This window comes from Oncorhynchus nerka, unplaced genomic scaffold (assembly GCF_034236695.1).
Source record: "Oncorhynchus nerka isolate Pitt River unplaced genomic scaffold, Oner_Uvic_2.0 unplaced_scaffold_423, whole genome shotgun sequence".
Taxonomy (NCBI): domain Eukaryota; kingdom Metazoa; phylum Chordata; class Actinopteri; order Salmoniformes; family Salmonidae; genus Oncorhynchus; species Oncorhynchus nerka.
Window position 1 is genome coordinate 698,542 of NW_027040490.1, and position 21,695 is coordinate 720,236.

General features: G+C 50.4%; 1 protein-coding gene across 1 annotated transcript in view; it reads left to right on the forward strand.

The window, feature by feature from the left end:
- The window catches only part of LOC115127460 (ankyrin-2-like), a 242,285-nt gene that overhangs the window by 214,942 nt on the left and 5,648 nt on the right, over window positions 1–21,695 (forward strand). Inside the window, 4 exon segments of the mRNA XM_065017053.1 lie at window positions 1,608–3,740; window positions 8,001–8,084; window positions 10,959–11,093; window positions 15,374–15,559. Of these exon segments, the coding sequence (XP_064873125.1) occupies window positions 1,608–3,740; window positions 8,001–8,084; window positions 10,959–11,093; window positions 15,374–15,559 (2,538 nt within the window).

Here is a 21,695-nt window from a genome sequence, read left to right on the forward strand (position 1 = left end):
TCACCAAGCATCCTCTCAGTCGAGTCACGTGCCATCTGACAAACAAAATCTGGGATCTCCTGTTGCTGCTGTCAGGGCGGAGGAGGCAGTTCACAACAGACCTCAAGCAAGTCGTAAGTCAATCCAAAGAAAAGAACACAGTAATGTCCCTACGTTGAAAGGAAGTGAAGCTCAACCCAAGATTGACGAGACAAGCAAGCACCTGAAAAGGAAGCCGATTAGAAATGCGGAAGACAGCCGAGTTTCTGCGCCGTCGGTAAGACCACGCACGTTCTCCGTCAGCAGGGAATGCCGTGATGCTTTCTAAAAACGATGAATGCTGGAAGTGTGTAGTGCGTAGTTCGCATGCGTTGTGTAGGACCCTTCGGCTCAAGCTTTCACTAATGTGTTTTGACGCATAGCTGTAGGAGCTTGACACTCCTGCTGAGGCATGTTTGCATTAGCAATGCAGGAAGTGTCTCAGAAAGGCAACTAATGAACAGTAGTGAGACACGTTTAGTCTCAACACCATGGACTTCCTTCCTGTCACATGGTGTGTCCTCAAGCTAAAAATGGCTGACTAAATGTAACTTTATTCCCTTCTGTAGTGACCTACTTTTGACCAGAGATGTGCAGGCTCTGGTTAAAAGTAGTGCACTACGAAGGGAATAGGGTGCCATAGGGCCCTGGTTAAAAGTAGTGCACTACGAAGGGAATAGGGTGCCAGAGGACCCTGGTTAAAAGTAGTGCACTACGAAGGGAATAGGGTGCCATAGGGCTCTGGTTAAAAGTAGTGCACTACAAAGGGAATAGGGTATCATTTGGGACAAATCTCAGAGATGGGCTCGGATACTGCATGATGGTGCATTTATTCACACAGAAAAAACAACAGAAGTCATGTCTTACATTGAAAGATTTCCTTGGAGTTTAGTAGGGTTGACAGTTGATTGCCTTGGAGCTTAATTGGGTTAACAGTTGATTGCCTTGGAGCTTAGTAGGGCTGGCAGTTGATTGGCTTGACTGTGTCTTTCCTACATTTGGTAGGTATTCCTGCATTTCAGAGAATGTTGTCCTGGAGAGAAGGCTTTCAGAGAATTCATATAAGAAATGTACCCATCCCATTTCGATATAAGGAGTTGTATGTGACAACAAGGTCGTGTCCTAATCAAATGAGTACTGCTGAACTGCTTCTATGTGTTGTACTGCTACTAGAAGTACAGTACTTCTGAGTACATGCAGGTAATGCATGTACAGTGTGACAATACTATAGGTCTATTGGTTTGGCTCATCATTTTTGGTAATTTCATTAATTCATTGGAATGTTCATTTGAAATACATGATGTCATGATGGAACCTTGTTGCTGCATGTACATGTATTGTTCCTTTTTTCATACTATAGTTTCCTCAACAACATTCATCATTCATCATTGAGGTTGATAAATTCCAGTAACTTTACCAAAATAACCTAATCGTGGTTGGAGGATTCTTAGAATTTTTCCAAACCGGGGTTCTGGAACACCTGGGAATTTTTAGGGGGAAGTTACTGGAAAGTTACCGGAATTTTGAAACCCTACCTCCATCACAAACTCATTTATAATTTTTTTTCCCATTCCATCATTCTCATCCAGGTTTCAGCAGGATCCTCCATGGAGAATCTATCAGAACCCAAACACGTATTAGCTTTGGACCAGCCATCTACTAATAGACCTATCTCAAACAAAACACTCATGTCTGAAACCCAATCTGTGACTCCAGATCTCCAGATTCCAAATGCCTTTGTATTCAGTCAGTTATCCCCTGAAATGACAATGCCCACTGAGAAGATGAGGGTATCGCCAGAAAGTCCAGAAAAAACATTTAATCTGAACAAGGAGTCCTCCTCTTCTTCTGAAACCAGTCCAGTGTTACCAGACCTTTTCAGCCACAACGCCGAAGACAGCCAAGGTGATGAAGCACAATCGTCAGCGAGCAATCTAGAAGCACCCCCGGAGTCAGGGGCACCCACCCAGCTTGATCAGCTGCTGTCGGAATTTGAAGAAATCAAACGGGAATTCCGACCAGAAACTCTAGAACCACTGGACTCACCTCTTTCGGAAACCAGCGAAGGGGGTCTTGAAGATCTACAACCTTATGTTGAGATTGAGGAACTCTTGCCAGAATCCAACGGATATCCCACTGAGGGTGAGGAAGAGATCTCTAGTCCAAGTCCCTCATCCCCTATTCAGATCACATGGGAGCCGGCTGAAATAAGCGTAGTGGCCTCAGTGCCGACCGATCTCTCCCTGTCCTATGAAACCGACCCGGAGGTATTTGGGGTGACCGCAGATCTAATCAAGACCTTCCCAGAGCCTAGCCAAGTTACAGCTGATCCGGTTCAGTTGAGCCACTTGGAGTACCTGCAAACACACAGAGCAGAAAAATCAGATCTCACCAGTTCCATACCTCTGATTAGCCCCACAGCTGCTACCAAATCCGTCGGAACAACGGAATCTCCAGAACCATGCCATAAAGTTCTAGAACTGTCATCAGAATCAATTGTTCCGTCTCAAAAGTTCCAGTCACTCGAACATGAGGATGCTGCTGTATTTACCCAACCTTCAACTGTAGAAGAACCTCGAATCAGTCTCCCACAGCAGGACCAGGAGACAGTTGGTGAAGAATATGACAACTCCAAAGAAACATCAAGCATTCAAGCTGCAGTCAAAAAGGCATCTATTGAACAAAGCAAAGTATTGTGCGAATCTGGGGGATTAATCACTGAGCCCAGCCAATTGGTAGATGAAACATGCACGAGCACTACCCCAGAAGTTGTGTCACATTTAAGGGATAGCACTCCCCCTGAAACCCTTGAATACGATGAGCAGTCGCCCCAGTCACGCTCTGACGTGACCCCACAGACTCCAGAGACCGTCACCGTCTCCAGGCACTTCAGCTTCGAGGAGTTGATCCCTTACCAGATTCCTAGGTACCTCAACATGCTCTCTGAAGAGCTCAAGCCAAATACCAGTGAGCAACCATCAGAGAATCCAGTCACCCCCATAGAGGAAGAGTTCAGTCCTCCAGTCACCCCTGTTGAGGTAAAGTCCCATGTCTCCCAGCCCGGTCCAGTAGATCCCATGGCAGAGATGGTGTCAGCCCAGCCTGATCCAGTAGAACCCAGGGCAGAGATGGTGTCAGCCCAGCCTGGTCCAGTAGAACCCAGGGCAGAGATGGTATCAGCCCAACCCGTTCCAGAGGTTACAGCATCAGCCCATGATGAAGAGTTCTCCATGGAGTTCAGCCTCCCTCCTGAGTATGCTGAGGCATCCTCCTCTATCCACAAACCCAATCCTCCTGCCTACGCAGAAGTCATACGAGGCAGCACCACAATGCACTTATACGAAGACTCTGACCCGGAGACTTACTTTGACTGCAAACAGGGAGTCTCAGACTTCTCCGAGATGGAACCTGACGAGCTGAAGAAGAGGGAAAGTTCAGGGGTTGGCCAAACCCAAGGACAAGCATCCCATTCAGGAGCCCTGGGGAGAAAGTACCAGAAGCCGACGGCACTTCTGGTTTGCTCCGCAGTGCGCAAACACGAGCGCGGAGTCCTGCTGTCCTCAGGGAGTGAGGATTATGACGACGCACCTTATGATGACGAGGAAGAGAGCGAAGAGCTGGCCCAATCTCCCGGCACACACAGAGACGACTCAGCCTTTTACCAGGCTCCTCAGGAGCTTCATCCTCTCAGATCAGCAGATGATGATGACTCCCTGGACAGGGTGAGATGACTGTTGAGAAAATCATCCCGCCATTCTTACCCATCTCCTGCTCTAACCCTTATCTCCTCCTCTAACCGCTTATCTCCTGCTCTAACCCCTTATCTCCTGCTCTAACCCTTATCTCCTGCTCTAACCCTTATCTCCTGCTCTAACCCTTATCTCCTGCTCTAACCCCTTATCTCCTGCTCTAACCCTTATCTCCTGCTCTAACCCTTATCTCATGCTCTAACCCCTTATATCCTTCTCTAACCCCCTTATCTCCTGCTCTAACCCCTTATCTCCTGCTCTAACCCTTATCTCCTGCTCTAACCCTTATCTCCTGCTCTAACCCCTTATCTCCTGCTCTAACCCTTATCTCCTGCTCTAAACCCTTATCTCCTGCTCTAACCCCTTATCTCTATATCCTGCTCTAACCCCTTATCTCCTGCTCTAACCCCTTATCTCCTGCTCTAACCCCTTATCTCCTGCTCTAACCCCTTATCTCCTGCTCTAACCCCTTATCTCTATCTCCTGCTCTAACCCCTTATCGCTATCTCCTGCTCTAACCCCTTATCTCTATCTCCTGCTCTAACCCCTTATCTCCTGCTCTAACCCCTTATCTCCTGCTCTAACCCCTTATCTCCTCCTCTAACCCCTTATCTCCTCCTCTAACCCCCTTATCTCCTCCTCTAACCCCCTTATCTCCTCCTCTAACCCCTTATCTCCTGCTCTAACCCCCTTATCTCCTGCTCTAACCCCTTATCTCCTGCTCTAACCCCTTATCTCCTGCTCTAACCCCTTATCTCCTGCTCTAACCCCCTTATCTCCTGCTCTAACCCTTTATCTCCTGCTCTAACCCCGTATCTCCTTCTCTAACCCCTTATCTCCTGCTCTAACCCCTTATCTCCTGCTCTAACCCCTTATATCCTGCTCTAACCCTTATCTCCTGCTCTAACCCCTTATCTCCTGCTCTAACCCCTTATCTCCTGCTCTAACCCCGTATCTCCTGCTCTAACCCTTTATCTCCTGCTCTAACCCCGTATCTCCTTCTCTAACCCCTTATCTCCTGCTCTAACCCTTATCTCCTGCTCTAACCCCTTATCTCCTTCTCTAACCCCTTATCTCCTGCTCTAACCCTTATCTCCTGCTCTAACCCCTTATCTCCTGCTCTAACCCCTTATCTCCTGCTCTAACCCTTATCTCCTGCTCTAACCCCTTATCTCCTGCTCTAACCCTTATCTCCTGCTCTAACCCTTATCTCCTCCTCTAACCCCTTATCTCCTGCTTATCTCCTCCTCCAACCCCTTATCTCCTGCTCTAACCCTTATCTCCTGCTCTAACCCTTATCTCCTCCTCTAACCCCTTATCTCCTGCTTATCTCCTCCTCCAACCCCTTATCTCCTGCTCTAACCCTTATCTCCTGCTCTAACCCCATATCTCCTCCTCTAACCCTTATCTCCTGCTCTAACCCCTTATCTCCTCCTCTAACCCCTTATCTCCTGCTCTAACCCCATTTCTCCTCCTCTAACCCCTTATCTCCTCCTCTAACCCCCTTATCTCCTGCTTCAGACGGAATGAATGCTTTAACTACGGGGATGGGATTTGAAACGCCTTTAATTCATATTTTAAACAGAATTCCTCTCGCATGATGTCATCATAGGAAAGAACAGTGCCACTGAGCCGTGATGATGTCTGCTGGGTAGCTGGTTTGCATCAAGTTACTGTAACGTCAACGCAGGGAATTCAGAAATCAGGTGCAGTTAGTGAGTTTAAGAATAATGCAGAACGATACAAAACAAGAGAAACATCAAGACAAAGGAAACAGAACCAATACTGCCTGAAGAGTGATGCAAGGGAGTGCTGGATAAAGAGGGGAGTAATCAGGGTAGTGATGGAGTCCAGGTTTTCCTCATGATGGGGTGCAGGTGTACGTAATGAGGGCTGCCAGGTGTGCGTAATGAGAGCTGCCAGGTGTGCGTAATGAGGGTTGCCAGGTGTGCGTAATGAGGGTTGCCAGGTGTGAATTCTTATATCTGACCCAGTGATGTGTGTATTTCGTGTATATTTAACTTTTTCACACTGGAGTCTTACTTGTGTTGTAACAATCTCTTTGTTTCATTTTGCTGTGTTGAGATGCTGTGTTGGATGCTGTGTAAGGATGCTGCGTAAGGATGCTGTGTAGGGATGCTGTGTTGGGATGCTGTGTTGGGATGCTGTGTTGGGATGTTGTGTTGAGATGCTGTGTCGATATGCTGTGTTGGGTTGCTGTGTTCGGAGGCTGTGTTGAGATGTTGTGTAAGGATGCTGGGTTGAGATGCTGTGTTGGGTTGGGTTGCTGTGTTGAGATGCTGTGTTGGGTTGCTGTGTTGGGAGGCTGTGTTGAGATGTTGCGTAAGGATGCTGTGCTGAGATGCTGTGCTGAGATGCTGTGTTTAGATGCTGTGTTCGGATGCTGTGTTGGGATGCTGTGTTGAGATGCTGTGTTGGGTTGGGTATGCTGTGTGGAAATTGAAAAAACCCCGCTAATTTTCATTTTCCGTTGCAAAACATTTTAAAACGCTTTCCTGTTGTGCTTCCTCATGAATGCGACCCGTGCAGTCTCCTGTGGGTCCCAAATGGCACCCTATGCCCTATGTAGTGTACTACTTTAGACTAGGGCCTATAGGGGACATCTATTGGTGTCATATACACTTTATAGGGAATGGCGCCCCCTGTTGTGAATCAGTGTAATAATAGGTCTCAGCGCCCCCGGTGGTGAATCAGTGTAATAACAGGCCTCAGCGCCCCCTGTGGTGAATCAGTGTAATGACAGGCATCAGCGCCCCCTGTGGTGAATCAGTGTAATAACAGGCCTCAGCGCCCCCTGTGGTGAATCAGTGTAATGACAGGCCTCAGCAACCCTTGTGGTGAATCAGTGTAATAACAGGCCTCAGTCCCCCTGTGGGGAATCAGTGTAATAACAGGCCTCAGTCCCCCTGTGGTGAATCAGTGTAATGACAGGCCTCAGTCCCCCTGTGGGGAATCAGTGTAATAACAGGCCTCAGTCCCCCTGTGGTGAATCAGTGTAATGACAGGCCTCAGTCCCCCTGTGGGGAATCAGTGTAATAACAGGCCTCAGTCCCCCTGTGGGGAATCAGTGTAATAACAGGCCTCAGTCCCCCTGTGGGGAATCAGTGTAATAACAGGCCTCAGTCCCCCTGTGGTGAATCAGTGTAATAACAGGTCTCAGCGCCCCCTGTGGTGAATCAGTGTAATAACAGGCCTCAGTGCTCCTGTGGTGAATCAGTGTAATAACAGGCATCAGCGCCCCCTGTGGTGAATCAGTGTAATAACAGGCCTCAGTGCTGACTGTGGTGAATCAGTGTAATAACAGGTCTCAGCGCCCCCTGTGGTGAATCAGTGTAATAACAGGCCTCAGTGCTCCTGTGGTGAATCAGTGTAATAACAGGTCTCAGCGCCCCCTGTGGTGAATCAGTGTAATAACAGGCCTCAGCGCCCCCTGTGGTGAATCAGTGTAATAACAGGCCTCAGTGCTCCTGTGGTGAATCAGTGTAATAACAGGCCTCAGTGCCCCCTGTGGGGAATCAGTGTAATAACAGGCCTCAGCGCCCCCTGTGGTGAATCAGTGTAATGACAGGCCTCAGCGCCCCCTGTGGTGAATCAGTGTAATGACAGGCCTCAGCGCCCCCTGTGGTGAATCAGTGTAATAACAGGCCTCAGCGCCCCCTGTGGTGAATCAGTGTAATAACAGGCCTCAGTGCTCCTGTGGTGAATCAGTGTAATAACAGGTCTCAGCGCCCCCTGTGGTGAATCAGTGTAATAACAGGCCTCAGCGCCCCCTGTGGTGAATCAGTGTAATAACAGGCCTCAGTGCTCCTGTGGTGAATCAGTGTAATAACAGGCCTCAGTGCCCCCTGTGGGGAATCAGTGTAATAACAGGCCTCAGCGCCCCCTGTGGTGAATCAGTGTAATAACAGGCATCAGCGCCCCCTGTGGTGAATCAGTGTAATAACAGGCCTCAGTGCCCCATGTGGGGAATCAGTGTAATAACAGGCCTCAGTACCCCATGTGGTGAATCAGTGTAATAACAGGCCTCAGCGCCCCCCTGTTGTGAATCAGTGTAATGACAGGCCTCAGCGCCCCCTGTGGTGAATCAGTGTCATAACAGGCCTCAGTGCTGACTGTGGTGAATCAGTGTAATAACAGGCATCAGCGCCCCCTGTGGTGAATCAGTGTAATGACAGGCCTCAGTGCTGACTGTGTGTCTGTCTCCCTCTACAGCAGGGTGAGATGACAGACATCCCTCCCCAAACCGTGACAGAGGAGCAGTACACAGATCAACATGGACACGCGGTGGTCAGAAAGGTAAGCATACGTGGAAATGAAGACAATGTTTGGTTCCTGTCATTCATTCAATACATCAGTGTTTCCCAATCCTGGTCCTGGGCAGTGGTGTGAAGAACTCAAGTAAAACATATTTTAAAGTACTACTTAAGTCGTTTTATTTTGGTGTATCTTTACTTTACTATTTATATTTTTTGACAACTTTTACTTCACTACATTCCTAAAGAAAATAATGTACTTTTTACTCCCATCCATTTTCCCTGACACCCAAAAGTACTTGTTACATTGTGAATGCTTAGTAGGACAGAACAATGGTCCAATTCACACACTTATCAAGAGAACATCCCTGGTCGTTCCTAATGCCTCTGGTCTGGAGGACTCACTAAACAGAGAACATCCCTGGCCGTTCCTAATGCCTCTGGTCTGGAGGACTCACTAAACAGAGAACATCCCTGGTCGTTCCTAATGCCTCTGGTCTGGAGGACTCTCTAAACAGAGAACACTTCTGGTCGTTCCTAATGCCTCTGGTCTGGAGGACTCACTAAACAGAGAACATCCCTGGTCGTTCCTAATGCCTCTGGTCTGGAGGACTCTCTAAACAGAGAACACTTCTGGTCGTTCCTAATGCCTCTGGTCTGGAGGACTCACTAAACAGAGAACATCCCTGGTCGTTCCTAATGCCTCTGGTCTGGAGGACTCACTAAACAGAGAACATCCCTGGTCGTTCCTAATGCCTCTGGTCTGGAGGACTCTCTAAACAGAGAACATCCCTGGTCGTTCCTAATGCCTCTGGTCTGGAGGACTCTCTAAACAGAGAACATCCCTGCTCGTTCCTAATGCCTCTGGTCTGGAGGACTCTCTAAACAGAGAACATCCCTGGTCGTTCCTAATGCCTCTGGTCTGGAGGACTCACTAAACAGAGAACATCCCTGGTCGTTCCTAATGCCTCTGGTCTGGAGGACTCACTAAACAGAGAACATCCCTGGTCGTTCCTAATGCCTCTGGTCTGGAGGACTCACTAAACAGAGAACATCCCTGGTCGTTCCTAATGCCTCTGATCTGATGGACTCTCTAAACAGAGAACATCCCTGGTCGTTCCTAATGCCTCTGATCTGATGGACTCTCTAAACAGAGAACATCCCTGGTCGTTCCTAATGCCTCTGGTCTGGAGGACTCTCTAAACAGAGAACATCCCTGGTCGTTCCTAATGCCTCTGGTCTGGAGGACTCACTAAACAGAGAACATCCCTGGTCGTTCCTAATGCCTCTGGTCTGGAGGACTCTCTAAACAGAGAACATCCCTGGTCGTTCCTAATGCCTCTGGTCTGGAGGACTCACTAAACAGAGAACATCCCTGGTCGTTCCTAATGCCTCTGGTCTGGAGGACTCTCTAAACAGAGAACATCCCTGGTCGTTCCTAATGCCTCTGGTCTGGAGGACTCTCTAAACAGAGAACATCCCTGGTCGTTCCTAATGCCTCTGATCTGATGGACTCACTAAACAGAGAACATCCCTGGTCGTTCCTAATGCCTCTGGTCTGGAGGACTCACTAAACAGAGAACATCCCTGGTCGTTCCTAATGCCTCTGGTCTGGAGGACTCTCTAAACAGAGAACATCCCTGGTCGTTCCTAATGCCTCTGGTCTGGAGGACTCACTAAACAGAGAACATCCCTGGTCGTTCCTAATGCCTCTGGTCTGGAGGACTCTCTAAACAGAGAACATCCCTGGTCCTCCCTACTGCCTCTGATCTGGTGGACTCTCTAAACAGAGAACATCCCTAGTCATCTCTACTGCCTGTGATCTAATGGACTCTCTAAACAAACATGCTTAGTTTGAAAAGGACGTCTGAGTGTTGGAGTGCGCCCCTGGCTATCCGTAAATTAAATAAAAAACAACATTATTATAGTTTGCTTAATATAAAGAATTTGAAATGACTTTTGATACCTAAGTATTATTTAAAACCAAAAACTTTTAGACTTTTACTCAAGTAGTATTTTACTGGGTGACCTTCACTTTATTTGAGGCATTTTCTATCTTTACTTTTACTCAAGTAGTATTTTACTGGGTGACCTTCACTTTATTTGAGGCATTTTCTATCTTTACTTTTACTCAAGTAGTATTTTACTGGGTGACCTTCACTTTATTTGAGGCATTTTCTATCTTTACTTTTACTCAAGTATGAAAACTGGGTACTTGTTCTCCCACTGGTCCTGGGGACCCAAAGTGGTGCACATTTAGTTTGTTTTGCCCCACACCTGATCACACACCTGATCCCACGCCTGATCACACACCTGATCACACACCTGATCACACACCTGATCACACGCCTGATCCCACGCCTGATCCCACACCTGATCACACACCTGATCCCACGCCTGATCCCACGCCTGATCCCACACCTGATCACACACCTGATCACACACCTGATCACACACCTGATCACACACCTACACCTGATCACACACCTGATCACACGGGACTCTGCCTGATCACACGCCTGATCACACACCTGATCACACACCTGATCCCACACCTGATCACACACCTGATCACACACCTGATCACACACCTGATGTTACTCATCAACTCATCAAGCCTTTGATTTGTAGAACCAGGTGTGTTAATTCAAAAGCCAAAAAACACAAATGTGCCTTTGGGTCCCCAGTATAGAAACACACTACATTACAACATGTCTCCTTTGGGTCCCCAGTATAGTGTGTGTGTGTATGTGTGTGTGTGTGTGTGTGTGTGTGTGTGTGTGTGTGTGTGTGTGTGTGTGTGTGTGTGTGTGTGTGTGTGTGTGTGTGTGTGTGTGTGTGTGTGTGCGTGCGTGCGTGTGTGTGTGACTTACCCTAACCTGTTCTGTGACCTTTGCCCTCTGCCCTCTCCATCCAGGTTACTCGTGAGGTGAACCGCCAGGTGATGTCAAGTGAGGGGTCGCAGAGGGAGGAGGGGGGTGCCCCCCCGGGGGAGGAGGGAGACGGTTACTCCAGAGTGGTCGAGAGGAGGAGCCACAGAGATCTCTTAGAGGTGAGGGTGTGTATATGTGTTTGTCAGGGTTGGGGTCAATACCAGATCAATAGCGGAGGTGGATAAAGATGACAGCCCCCATTTATGACAGCTACAGTTCTCTGTGTTGGTTCTCTTCTCCTGTCTAAACAGCTACAGTTCTCTGTGTTGGTTCTATTCTCCTGTCTAAACAGCTACAGTTGTCTGTGTTGGTTCTATTTCCCTGTATAAACAGCTACTGTTCTCTGTGTTGGTTCTATCCTCCTGTATAAACAGCTACAGTTGTCTGTGTTGGTTCTCTTCTCCTGTCTAAACAGCTACAGTTCTCTGTGTTGGTTCTCTTCTCCTCTATAAACAGCTACAGTTGTCTGTGTTGGTTCTCTTCTCCTGTATAAACAGCTACAGTTGTCTGTGTTGGTTCTATTTCCCTGTATAAACAGCTACAGTTGTCTGTGTTGGTTCTATTCTCCTGTATAAACAGCTAATAGAAATAGAATTGTGCCCAAATCAAATCAAAGTTTATTTGTCACGGTGAATACAACAGGTGTAGTAGACCTTACAGTGAAATGCTGAATACAACAGGTGTAGTAGACCTCACAGTGAAATGCTGAATACAACAGGTGTAGTAGACCTCACAGTGAAATGCTGAATACAACAGGTGTAGTAGACCTCACAGTGAAATGCTGAATAGAACAGGTGTAGAACCTTACAGTGAAATGCTGAATACAACAGGTGTAGAACCTTACAGTGAAATGCTGAATACAACAGGTGTAGTAGACCTCACAGTGAAATGCTGAATACAACAGGTGTAGTAGACCTCACAGTGAAATGCTGAATACAACAGGTGTAGTAGACCTCACAGTGAAATGCTGAATACAACAGGTGTAGTAGACCTCACAGTGAAATGCTGAATACAACAGGTGTAGTAGACCTTACAGTGAAATGCTGAATACAACAGGTGTAGTAGACCTCACAGTGAAATGCTGAATACAACAGGTGTAGTAGACCTTACAGTGAAATGCTGAATACAACAGGTGTAGTAGACCTCACAGTGAAATGCTGAATATAACAGGTGTAGTAGACCTCACAGTGAAATGCTGAATACAACAGGTGTAGTAGACCTCACAGTGAAATGCTGAATACAACAGGTGTAGTAGACCTTACAGTGAAATGCTGAGTACAACAGGTGTAGTAGACCTCACAGTGAAATGCTGAATACAACAGGTGTAGTAGACCTCACAGTGAAATGCTGAATACAACAGGTGTAGTAGACCTTACAGTGAAATGCTTAATACAACAGGTGTAGTAGACCTCACAGTGAAATGCTGAATACAACAGGTGTAGTAGACCTCACAGTGAAATGCTGAATACAACAGGTGTAGTAGACCTCACAGTGAAATGCTGAATACAACAGGTGTAGTAGACCTTACAGTGAAATGCTGAATACAACAGGTGTAGTAGACCTTACAGTGAAATGCTGAATACAACAGGTGTAGTAGACCTCACAGTGAAATGCTGAATACAACAGGTGTAGTAGACCTTACAGTGAAATGCTGAATACAACAGGTGTAGTAGACCTTACAGTGAAATGCTGAATACAACAGGTGTAGTAGACCTTACAGTGAAATGCTGAATACAACAGGTGTAGTAGACCTCACAGTGAAATGCTGAGTACAACAGGTGTAGTAGACCTTACAGTGAAATGCTGAATACAACAGGTGTAGTAGACCTTACAGTGAAATGCTGAATACAACAGGTGTAGTAGACCTCACAGTGAAATGCTGAATACAACAGGTGTAGTAGACCTGACAGTGAAATGCTGAATACAACAGGTGTAGTAGACCTTACAGTGAAATGCTGAATACAACAGGTGTAGTAGACCTCACAGTGAAATGCTGAATACAACAGGTGTAGTAGACCTCACAGTGAAATGCTGAATACAACAGGTGTAGTAGACCTTACAGTGAAATGCTGAATACAACAGGTGTAGTAGACCTGACAGTGAAATGCTGAATACAACAGGTGTAGTAGACCTTACAGTGAAATGCTGAATACAACAGGTGTAGTAGACCTTACAGTGAAATGCTGAGTACAACAGGTGTAGTAGACCTTACAGTGAAATGCTTACTTACAGGCTCTAACCAACAGTGTAAAAAAAGGTGTTAGGTGAACAACAGGTAAAGAAATAAAACAACAGTAAAAAGACAGTGAAAACCCCTGGTGTGTTTGAGTAGTTCATAACAGATTATAACCCGATGTATCTTTTCAAAGTAATAGTATATTCCGTTTAACAGACGGTTTTATCCTAAACATATTAATTAATTAATTAAGCTTTTAAAGTTTTTATTTCTTTACTTAATTAATTAATTAAGCCTCTTCATGTGTCCATACATGTTAATGATGTGCGGTATCCCCAGTGGGATTTAACCCAGTGGTATCCCCAGTGGGATTTAACCCAGTGGTATCCCCAGTGGGATTTAACCCAGTGGTATCCCCAGTGGGATTTAACCCAGTGGTATCCCCAGTGGGATTTAACCCAGTGGTATCCCCAGTGGGATTTAACCCAGTGGTATCCCCAGTGGGATTTAACCCAGTGGTATCCCCAGTGGGATTTAACCCAGTGGTATCCCCAGTGGGATTTAACCCAGTGGTATCCCCAGTGGGATTTAACCCAGTGGTATCCCCAGTGGGATTTAACCCAGTGGTATCCCCAGTGGGATTTAACCCAGTGGTATCCCCAGTGGGATTTAACCCAGTGGTATCCCCAGTGGGACTTAACCCAGTGGTATCCCCAGTGGGACTTAACCCAGTGGTATCCCCAGTGGGATTTAACCCAGTGGTATCCCCAGTGGGACTTAACCCAGTGGTATCCCCAGTGGGATTTAACCCAGTGGTATCCCCAGTGGGATTTAACCCAGTGGTATCCCCAGTGGGATTTAACCCAGTGGTATCCCCAGTGGGATTTAACCCAGTGGTATCCCCAGTGGGATTTAACCCAGTGGTATCCCCAGTGGGATTTAACCCAGTGGTATCCCCAGTGGGATTTAACCCAGTGGTATCCCCAGTGGGACTTAACCCAGTGGTATCCCCAGTGGGATTTAACCCAGTGGTATCCCCAGTGGGATTTAACCCAGTGGTATCCCCAGTGGGATTTAACCCAGTGGTATCCCCAGTGGGATTTAACCCAGTGGTATCCCCAGTGGGATTTAACCCAGTGGTATCCCCAGTGGGATTTAACCCAGTGGTATCCCCAGTGGGATTTAACCCAGTGGTATCCCCAGTGGGATTTAACCCAGTGGTATCCCCAGTGGGATTTAACCCAGTGGTATCCCCAGTGGGACTTAACCCAGTGGTATCCCCAGTGGGATTTAACCCAGTGGTATCCCCAGTGGGATTTAACCCAGTGGTATCCCCAGTGGGATTTAACCCAGTGGTATCCCCAGTGGGATTTAACCCAGTGGTATCCCCAGTGGGATTTAACCCAGTGGTATCCCCAGTGGGATTTAACCCAGTGGTATCCCCAGTGGGACTTAACCCAGTGGTATCCCCAGTGGGATTTAACCCAGTGGTATCCCCAGTGGGATTTAACCCAGTGGTATCCCCAGTGGGATTTAACCCAGTGGTATCCCCAGTGGGATTTAACCCAGTGGTATCCCCAGTGGGATTTAACCCAGTGGTATCCCCAGTGGGATTTAACCCAGTGGTATCCCCAGTGGGATTTAACCCAGTGGTATCCCCAGTGGGATTTAACCCAGTGGTATCCCCAGTGGGACTTAACCCAGTGGTATCCCCAGTGGGATTTAACCCAGTGGTATCCCCAGTGGGATTTAACCCAGTGGTATCCCCAGTGGGACTTAACCCAGTGGTATCCCCAGTGGGATTTAACCCAGTGGTATCCCCAGTGGGATTTAACCCAGTGGTATCCCCAGTGGGATTTAACCCAGTGGTATCCCCAGTGGGATTTAACCCAGTGGTATCCCCAGTGGGATTTAACCCAGTGGTATCCCCAGTGGGATTTAACCCAGTGGTATCCCCAGTGGGATTTAACCCAGTGGTATCCCCAGTGGGATTTAACCCAGTGGTATCCCCAGTGGGATTTAACCCAGTGGTATCCCCAGTGGGACTTAACCCAGTGGTATCCCCAGTGGGACTTAACCCAGTGGTATCCCCAGTGGGACTTAACCCAGTGGTATCCCCAGTGGGACTTAACCCAGTGGTATCCCCAGTGGGACTTAACCACACAACAACAATTACATATTGTCTTTTTTGATGTTGCAATCTTTCCTTCCTGTCCCTTCCAGGTGACGTTTTCTGAGCGTGACTCTGACTCAGCGTGGGGTGAGGAGGAATCAGCTGAAGGTCACGAGGTCAGCCATGTGGAGCGGAACGCAGTGGTGGAGGTGGTGGAGGGGGATTGGACCGAGACGCAGCACGGTGACCCCACCCTGACCTCTGACCTCCCAACGGCACGGGACGACTTCACACAGGTCAGCCTCCAACCAGCCAATCAGAATAGCCATCTCTCCCCTCCATCTCACCCCTCATCTCTCCCTCCATCTCCTCCATCTCTCCCTCCATCTCTCCCTCCATCTCTCCCTCCATCTCTCCCCTCCATCTCTTCCCCATCTCTCCCTACAACTCTCTCTCCCTCTCTCCCTCCATCTCTCCCCTCATCTCTACCTCCATCTCTCCCTCCATCTCTCCCCTCCATCGCTCCCCTCCATCTCTCACTCCATCTCTCCCTCCATCTCCTCCATCTCTCCCTCCATCTCTCCCCTCCATCTCTTCCCCATCTCTCCCTACATCTCTCTCTCCATCTCTCCCTCCATCTCTCCCCATCTCTCCCTCATCTCTCCCCTCTCTCCCCTCCATCTCTCCTCCATCTCTCCCTCCATCTCTCCCCATCTCTCCCTCCATCTCTCCCCTCCATCTCTCCCCATCTCATCTCTCCCTCCTCTCCCTCCATCTCTCCCTCCATCTCTCCCTCCATCTCTCCCTCCATCTCTCCCTCCATCTCTCCCCTCCATCTCTCCCCTCCATCTCTCCCTCCATCTCTCCCCCATCTCTCCCTCCATCTCTCCCTCCATCTCTCCCCTCCATCTCTCCCTCCATCTCTCCCTCCATCTCTCCCTCCATCTCTCCCTCCATCTCTCCCTACATCTCTCCATCCATCTCTCCCTCCATCTCTCCCCTCATTTTTACCTCCATCTCTCCCTCCATCTCTCCCCTCCATCGCTCCATCTCTCCCTCCATCTCTCCCCATCTCTCCCCCATCTCCATCTCTCCCTTCCATCTCTCCCCATCCATCTCTCCCTCCATCTCTCCATCTCCCTCCATCTCTCCTCCATCTCTCCCCTCCATCTCTCCCTCCATCTCTCCCTCCATCCATCTCTCCCCTCCATCTCTCCCCTCCATCTCTTCCCCATCTCTCCCTACCTCCATCTCTCCCTCCATCTCTCCCCTCATCTCTCCCTCCATCTCTCCCCTCATCCATCTCTCCCCCTCCATCTCTCCCCTCCATCTCTCCCTCCATCTCTCCCCATCCTCCCCTCATCTCTCCCTCCATCTCTCCCTCCATCTCTCCCTCCATCTCTCCCTCCATCTCTCCCTCCATCTCCATCTCTCCATCCATCTCTCCCCCCATCTCTCCCCTCATTTTTACCTCCATCTCTCCCTCCATATCTCCCCTCCATCGCTCACTCCATCTCTCCCTTCCATCTCTCCCCATCTCTCCCTCTCATCTCTCCCCATCTCTCCCCATCTCTCCCTCCATCTCTCCCCTCCATCTCTCCCTCTCCATCTCTCCCCATCTCTCCCTCATCTCCCCCATCTCTCCCTCCATCTCTACCTCCATCTCTCCCCTCATCTCTCCCCTCCATCTCTCCCTCCCCTCCATCTCTCCCTCCATCTCTCCCTCCATCTCTCCCTCCATCTCTCCCTCCATCTCTCCCTCCATCTCTCCCTCCATCTCTCCCTCATCTCTCCCTCCATCTCTCCCTCCATCCCCTCCATCTCTCCCTCCATCTCTCCCCATCTCTATCCATCTCTCCTCCCATCTCTCCCTCCATCCTCCCCTCCATCTCTCCCTCCATCTCTCCCCCATCATCTCTACCCATCCTCTCTCCCTCCATCTCTCCCCATCTCTCCCTCCATCTCTCCCTCCATCTCTCCTCCATCTCCATCTCTCCCTCCATCTCTCCCCATCTCTCCCTCCATCTCTCCCTCCATCTCTCCCTCCATCTCTCCTCCATCTCCATCTCTCCCCTCATCTCTCCCTCCATCTCTCCCCCTCCATCTCTCCCTCCATCGCTCCCTCCATCTCTCCTCCCATCTCTCCCTCCATCTCTCCCCATCTCTCCCTCCATCTCTCCCTCCATCTCTCCCTCCATCTCTCCCTCCATCTCTCCCCATCTCTCCCTCCATCTCCATCTCTCTCCTCTCCCTCCATCTCTCCCCATCCTACCTCCATCTCTCCCCTCCATCTCTCTCCCTCCATCTCTCCTCCCTCCATCTCTCTCCCCTCCATCTCTCCCTCCATCTCTCCTCCCATCTCTCCCTCCATCTCTCCCCATCTCTCCCTCCATCTCTCCCTCCATCTCTCCTCCATCTCTCCCTCCATCTCTCCCTCCATCTCTCCCTCCATCTCTCCTTCCATCTCTCCCCATCTCTACCTCCATCTCTCTCTCCCTCCATCTCTCCCTCCATCGCTCCCCTCCATCTCTCCTCCCATCTCCCCTCCATCTCTCCCCATCTCTCCCTCCATCTCTCCCTCCATCTCTCCCTCCATCTCTCCCCATCTCTACCTCCATCTCTCTCTCCATCTCTCCCTCCATCGCTCCCCTCCATCTCTCCCCTCCATCTCTCCCTCCATCTCTCCCCATCTCTACCTCCATCTCTCCTCCCTCCATCTCTCCCTCCATCTCTCCCTCCATCTCTCCCTCCATCTCTCCCCATCTCTATCCATCTCCCTCCATCTCTCCCTCCATCTCTCCGTCTCTCCTCCATCTCTCTCCCCTCCATCTCTCCCTCCATCTCCCTCCATCTCTCCCTCCATCTCTCCCTCCATCTCTCCCCATCTCTCCCTCCATCTCTACCTCCATCTCTCCCTCCATCTCTCCCCATCTCTCCCTCCATCTCTCCCTCCATCTCTCCCTCCATCTCTCCTCCATCTCCATCTCTCCCCATCTCTACCTCCATCTCTCTCTCCATCCATCTCTCCCTCCATCTCTCCCCTCCATCTCTCTCTCCCTCCATCTCTCCCCTCCATCTCTCCTCTCCATCTCTCCCTCCATCTCTCCCCATCTCTCCCTCCATCTCTCCCTCCATCTCTCCCTCCATCTCTCCCTCCATCTCTCCCCATCTCTACCTCCATCTCTCTCTCCCTCCATCTCTCCCTCCATCGCTCCCCTCCATCTCTCCCCTCCATCTCTCCCTCCATCTCTCCCTCCATCTCTCCCTCCATCTCTCCCTCCATCTCCCCCATCCTATCCATCTCTCTCTCCCTCCATCTCTCCCTCCATCTCCCCTCCATCTCTCCTCCATCTCTCCCTCCATCTCTCCCCATCTCTACCTCCATCTCTCCCCATCTCTCCCTCCATCTCTCCCTCCATCTCTCCCTCCATCTCTCCCTCCATCTCTCCCCATCTCTCCTCCATCTCCCTCCATCTCTCCCTCCATCTCTCCTCTCCATCTCTCCCCCTCCATCTCTCCCTCCATCTCTCCCTCCATCTCTCCTCTCCATCTCTCCCTCCATCTCTCCCCATCTCTCCCTCCATCTCTCCCTCCATCTCTCCCTCCATCTCTCCCTCCATCTCTCCCCATCTCTACCTCCATCTCTCTCTCCCTCCATCTCTCCCTCCATCTCTCCCTCCATCTCTCCCCCATCTCTCCCTCCATCTCTCCCCATCTCTACCTCCATCTCTCTCTCCTCCATCTCTCCCTCCATCTCTCCCTCCATCTCTCCTCTACCTCCATCTCTCCCTCCATCTCTCCCTCCATCTCTCCCTCCATCTCTCCCCCATCTCTCCTCCATCTCTCTCTCCCTCCATCTCTCCCTCCATCGCTCCCCTCCATCTCTCCCCTCCATCTCTCCCTCCATCTCTCCCCATCTCTACCTCCATCTCTCTCTCCCTCCATCTCTCCCTCCATCTCTCCCCATCCATCTCTCCCTCCATCTCTCCCTCCATCTCTCCCTCCATCTCTCCCCATCTCTCCCTCCATCTCCCCTCCATCTCTCCATCTCTCCCTTCCATCTCTCCCCATCTCTCTCCCCATCTCTCCCTCCATCTCTCCCTTCCATCTCTCCCCATCTCTCCCTCCATCTCTCCCCTCCATCGCTCCCTCCATCTCTCTCTGCATCTCTCCCCATCTCTCCATCTCTCCCTCCATCTCTCCCTCCATCTCTACCTCCATCTCTCCCCTCATCTCTCCCCTCCATCTCTCCCCTCCATCTCTCCCTCCATCTCTCCCTCCATCCCTCCATCTCTCCCTCCATCTCTCCCTCCATCTCTCCCTCCATCTCTCCCTCCATCTCTCCCTCCATCTCTCCCTCCCTCCCCTCCATCTCTCCCTCCATCTATCCCTCCATCTCTCCCTCCATCTCTCCCCATCTCTACCTCCATCTCTCTCTCCCTCCATCTCTCCCTCCATCTCTCCCTCCATCTCTCCCTCCATCGGCTCCATCTCTCCTCCATCTCTCCCCCTCCATCTCTCCCTCCATCTCTCTCTCCCTCCATCTCTCCCTCCATCTCCTCCATCTCTCCCTCCATCTCTCCCTCCATCTCTCCCCATCTCTCCCTCCATCTCTCCCTCCATCCTCCCTCCATCTCTACCTCTCTCCCCTCCATCTCTCCCTCCATCTCTCCGTCTCTCCCTCCATCTCTCTCTCCCCATCTCTCCCCTCCATCTCCCTCCATCTCCATCTCTCCCTCCATCTCTCCCCATCTCTCCCTCCATCTCTCCCTCCATCTCTCCCTCCATCTCTCCTCCATCCTCCCTCCATCTCTCCCCATCTCTCCCTCCATCTCTCCCTCCATCTCTACCTCCATCTCTCCCTCCATCTCTCCCCATCTCCATCTCTCCCTCCATCTCTCTCCCTCCATCTCTCTCTCCCTCCATCTCTCCTCCCTCCATCTCCCTCCATCTCCTCTCATCTCTCCCTCCATCTCCCCCATCCATCTCTCCCTCCATCTCTCCCTCCATCCATCTCTCCCTCCATCTCTCCCTCCATCTCTCCTTCCCTCTCCCCATCTCTACCTCCATCTCTCTCTCCCTCCATCTCTCCCTCCATCCTCCCCTCCATCTCTCCCCATCTCTCCCTTCATCTCTCCCCATCTCTCCCTCCATCTCTCCCTCCATCTCTCCCTCCATCTCTCCCTCCATCTCTCCCCATCTCTACCTCCATCTCTCTCTCCCTCCATCTCTCCCTCCATCGCTCCCCTCCATCTCTCCCCTCCATCTCTCCCTCCATCTCTCCCCATCTCTACCTCCATCTCTCTCTCCCTCCATCTCTCCCTCCATCTCTCCCTCCATCTCTCCCTCCATCTCTCCCCATCTCTACCTCCATATCTCCCTCCATCTCTCCCTCCATCTCTCCGTCTCTCCCTCCATCTCTCTCTCCCTCCATCTCTCCCTCCATCGCTCCCCTCCATCTCTCCTCTCCATCTCTCCCTCCATCTCTCCCCATCTCTCCCTCCATCTCTACCTCCATCTCTCCCTCCATCTCTCCCCATCTCTCCCTCCATCTCTCCCTCCATCTCTCCCTCCATCTCTATCCATCTCTCCCTCCATCTCTCCCCATCTCTACCTCCATCTCTCTCTCTCCATCTCTCTCCCTCCATCTCTCACCTCCATCTCTCCTCCCTCCATCTCTCCCCTCCATCTGTCCTCTCCATCTCTCCCTCCAGGAGGTCTCCCTCCATCTCTCCCTCCATCTCTCCCTCCATCTCTCCCTCCATCTCTCCCCATCTCTACCTCCATCTCTCTCTCCCTCCATCTCTCCCTCCATCTCCCTCCATCTCTCCTCTCCATCTCTCCCTCCATCTCTCCCTCCATCTCTCCCTCCATCTCTCCCTCCATCTCTCCCCATCTCTACCTCCATCTCTCTCTCCCTCCATCTCTCCCTCCATCTCCCCTCCATCTCTCCCCTCCATCTCTCCCTCCATCTCTCCCCATCTCTACCTCCATCTCTCTCTCCTCCATCTCTCCTCCATCTCTCCTCCATCTCTCCTCCATCTCTCCCTCCATCTCTCCCCATCTTTCCATATCTCCCTCCATCTCTCCCTCCATCTCTCCTGTTCTCCCTCCATCTCTCTCTCCCTCCATCTCTCCCTCCATCGCTCCCTCCATCTCTCCTGATCTCTCCCTCCATCTCTCCCCATCTCTCCTCCATCTCAATCTCTCCCTCCATCTCTCCCCATCTCTACCTCCATCTCTCTCTCCCTCCATCTCTCCCTCCATCGCATCTCTCCTCTCCATCTCTCCCTCCATCTCTCCCCATCTGCCCTCCATCTCTCCCTCCATCTCTCCCTCCATCGTCCTCCATCTCTCCCTCTCTCCTCCATCTTCCCCATCTCTACCTCCATCTCTCTCTCCCTCCATCTCTTCCATCTCTCCTCCATCTCT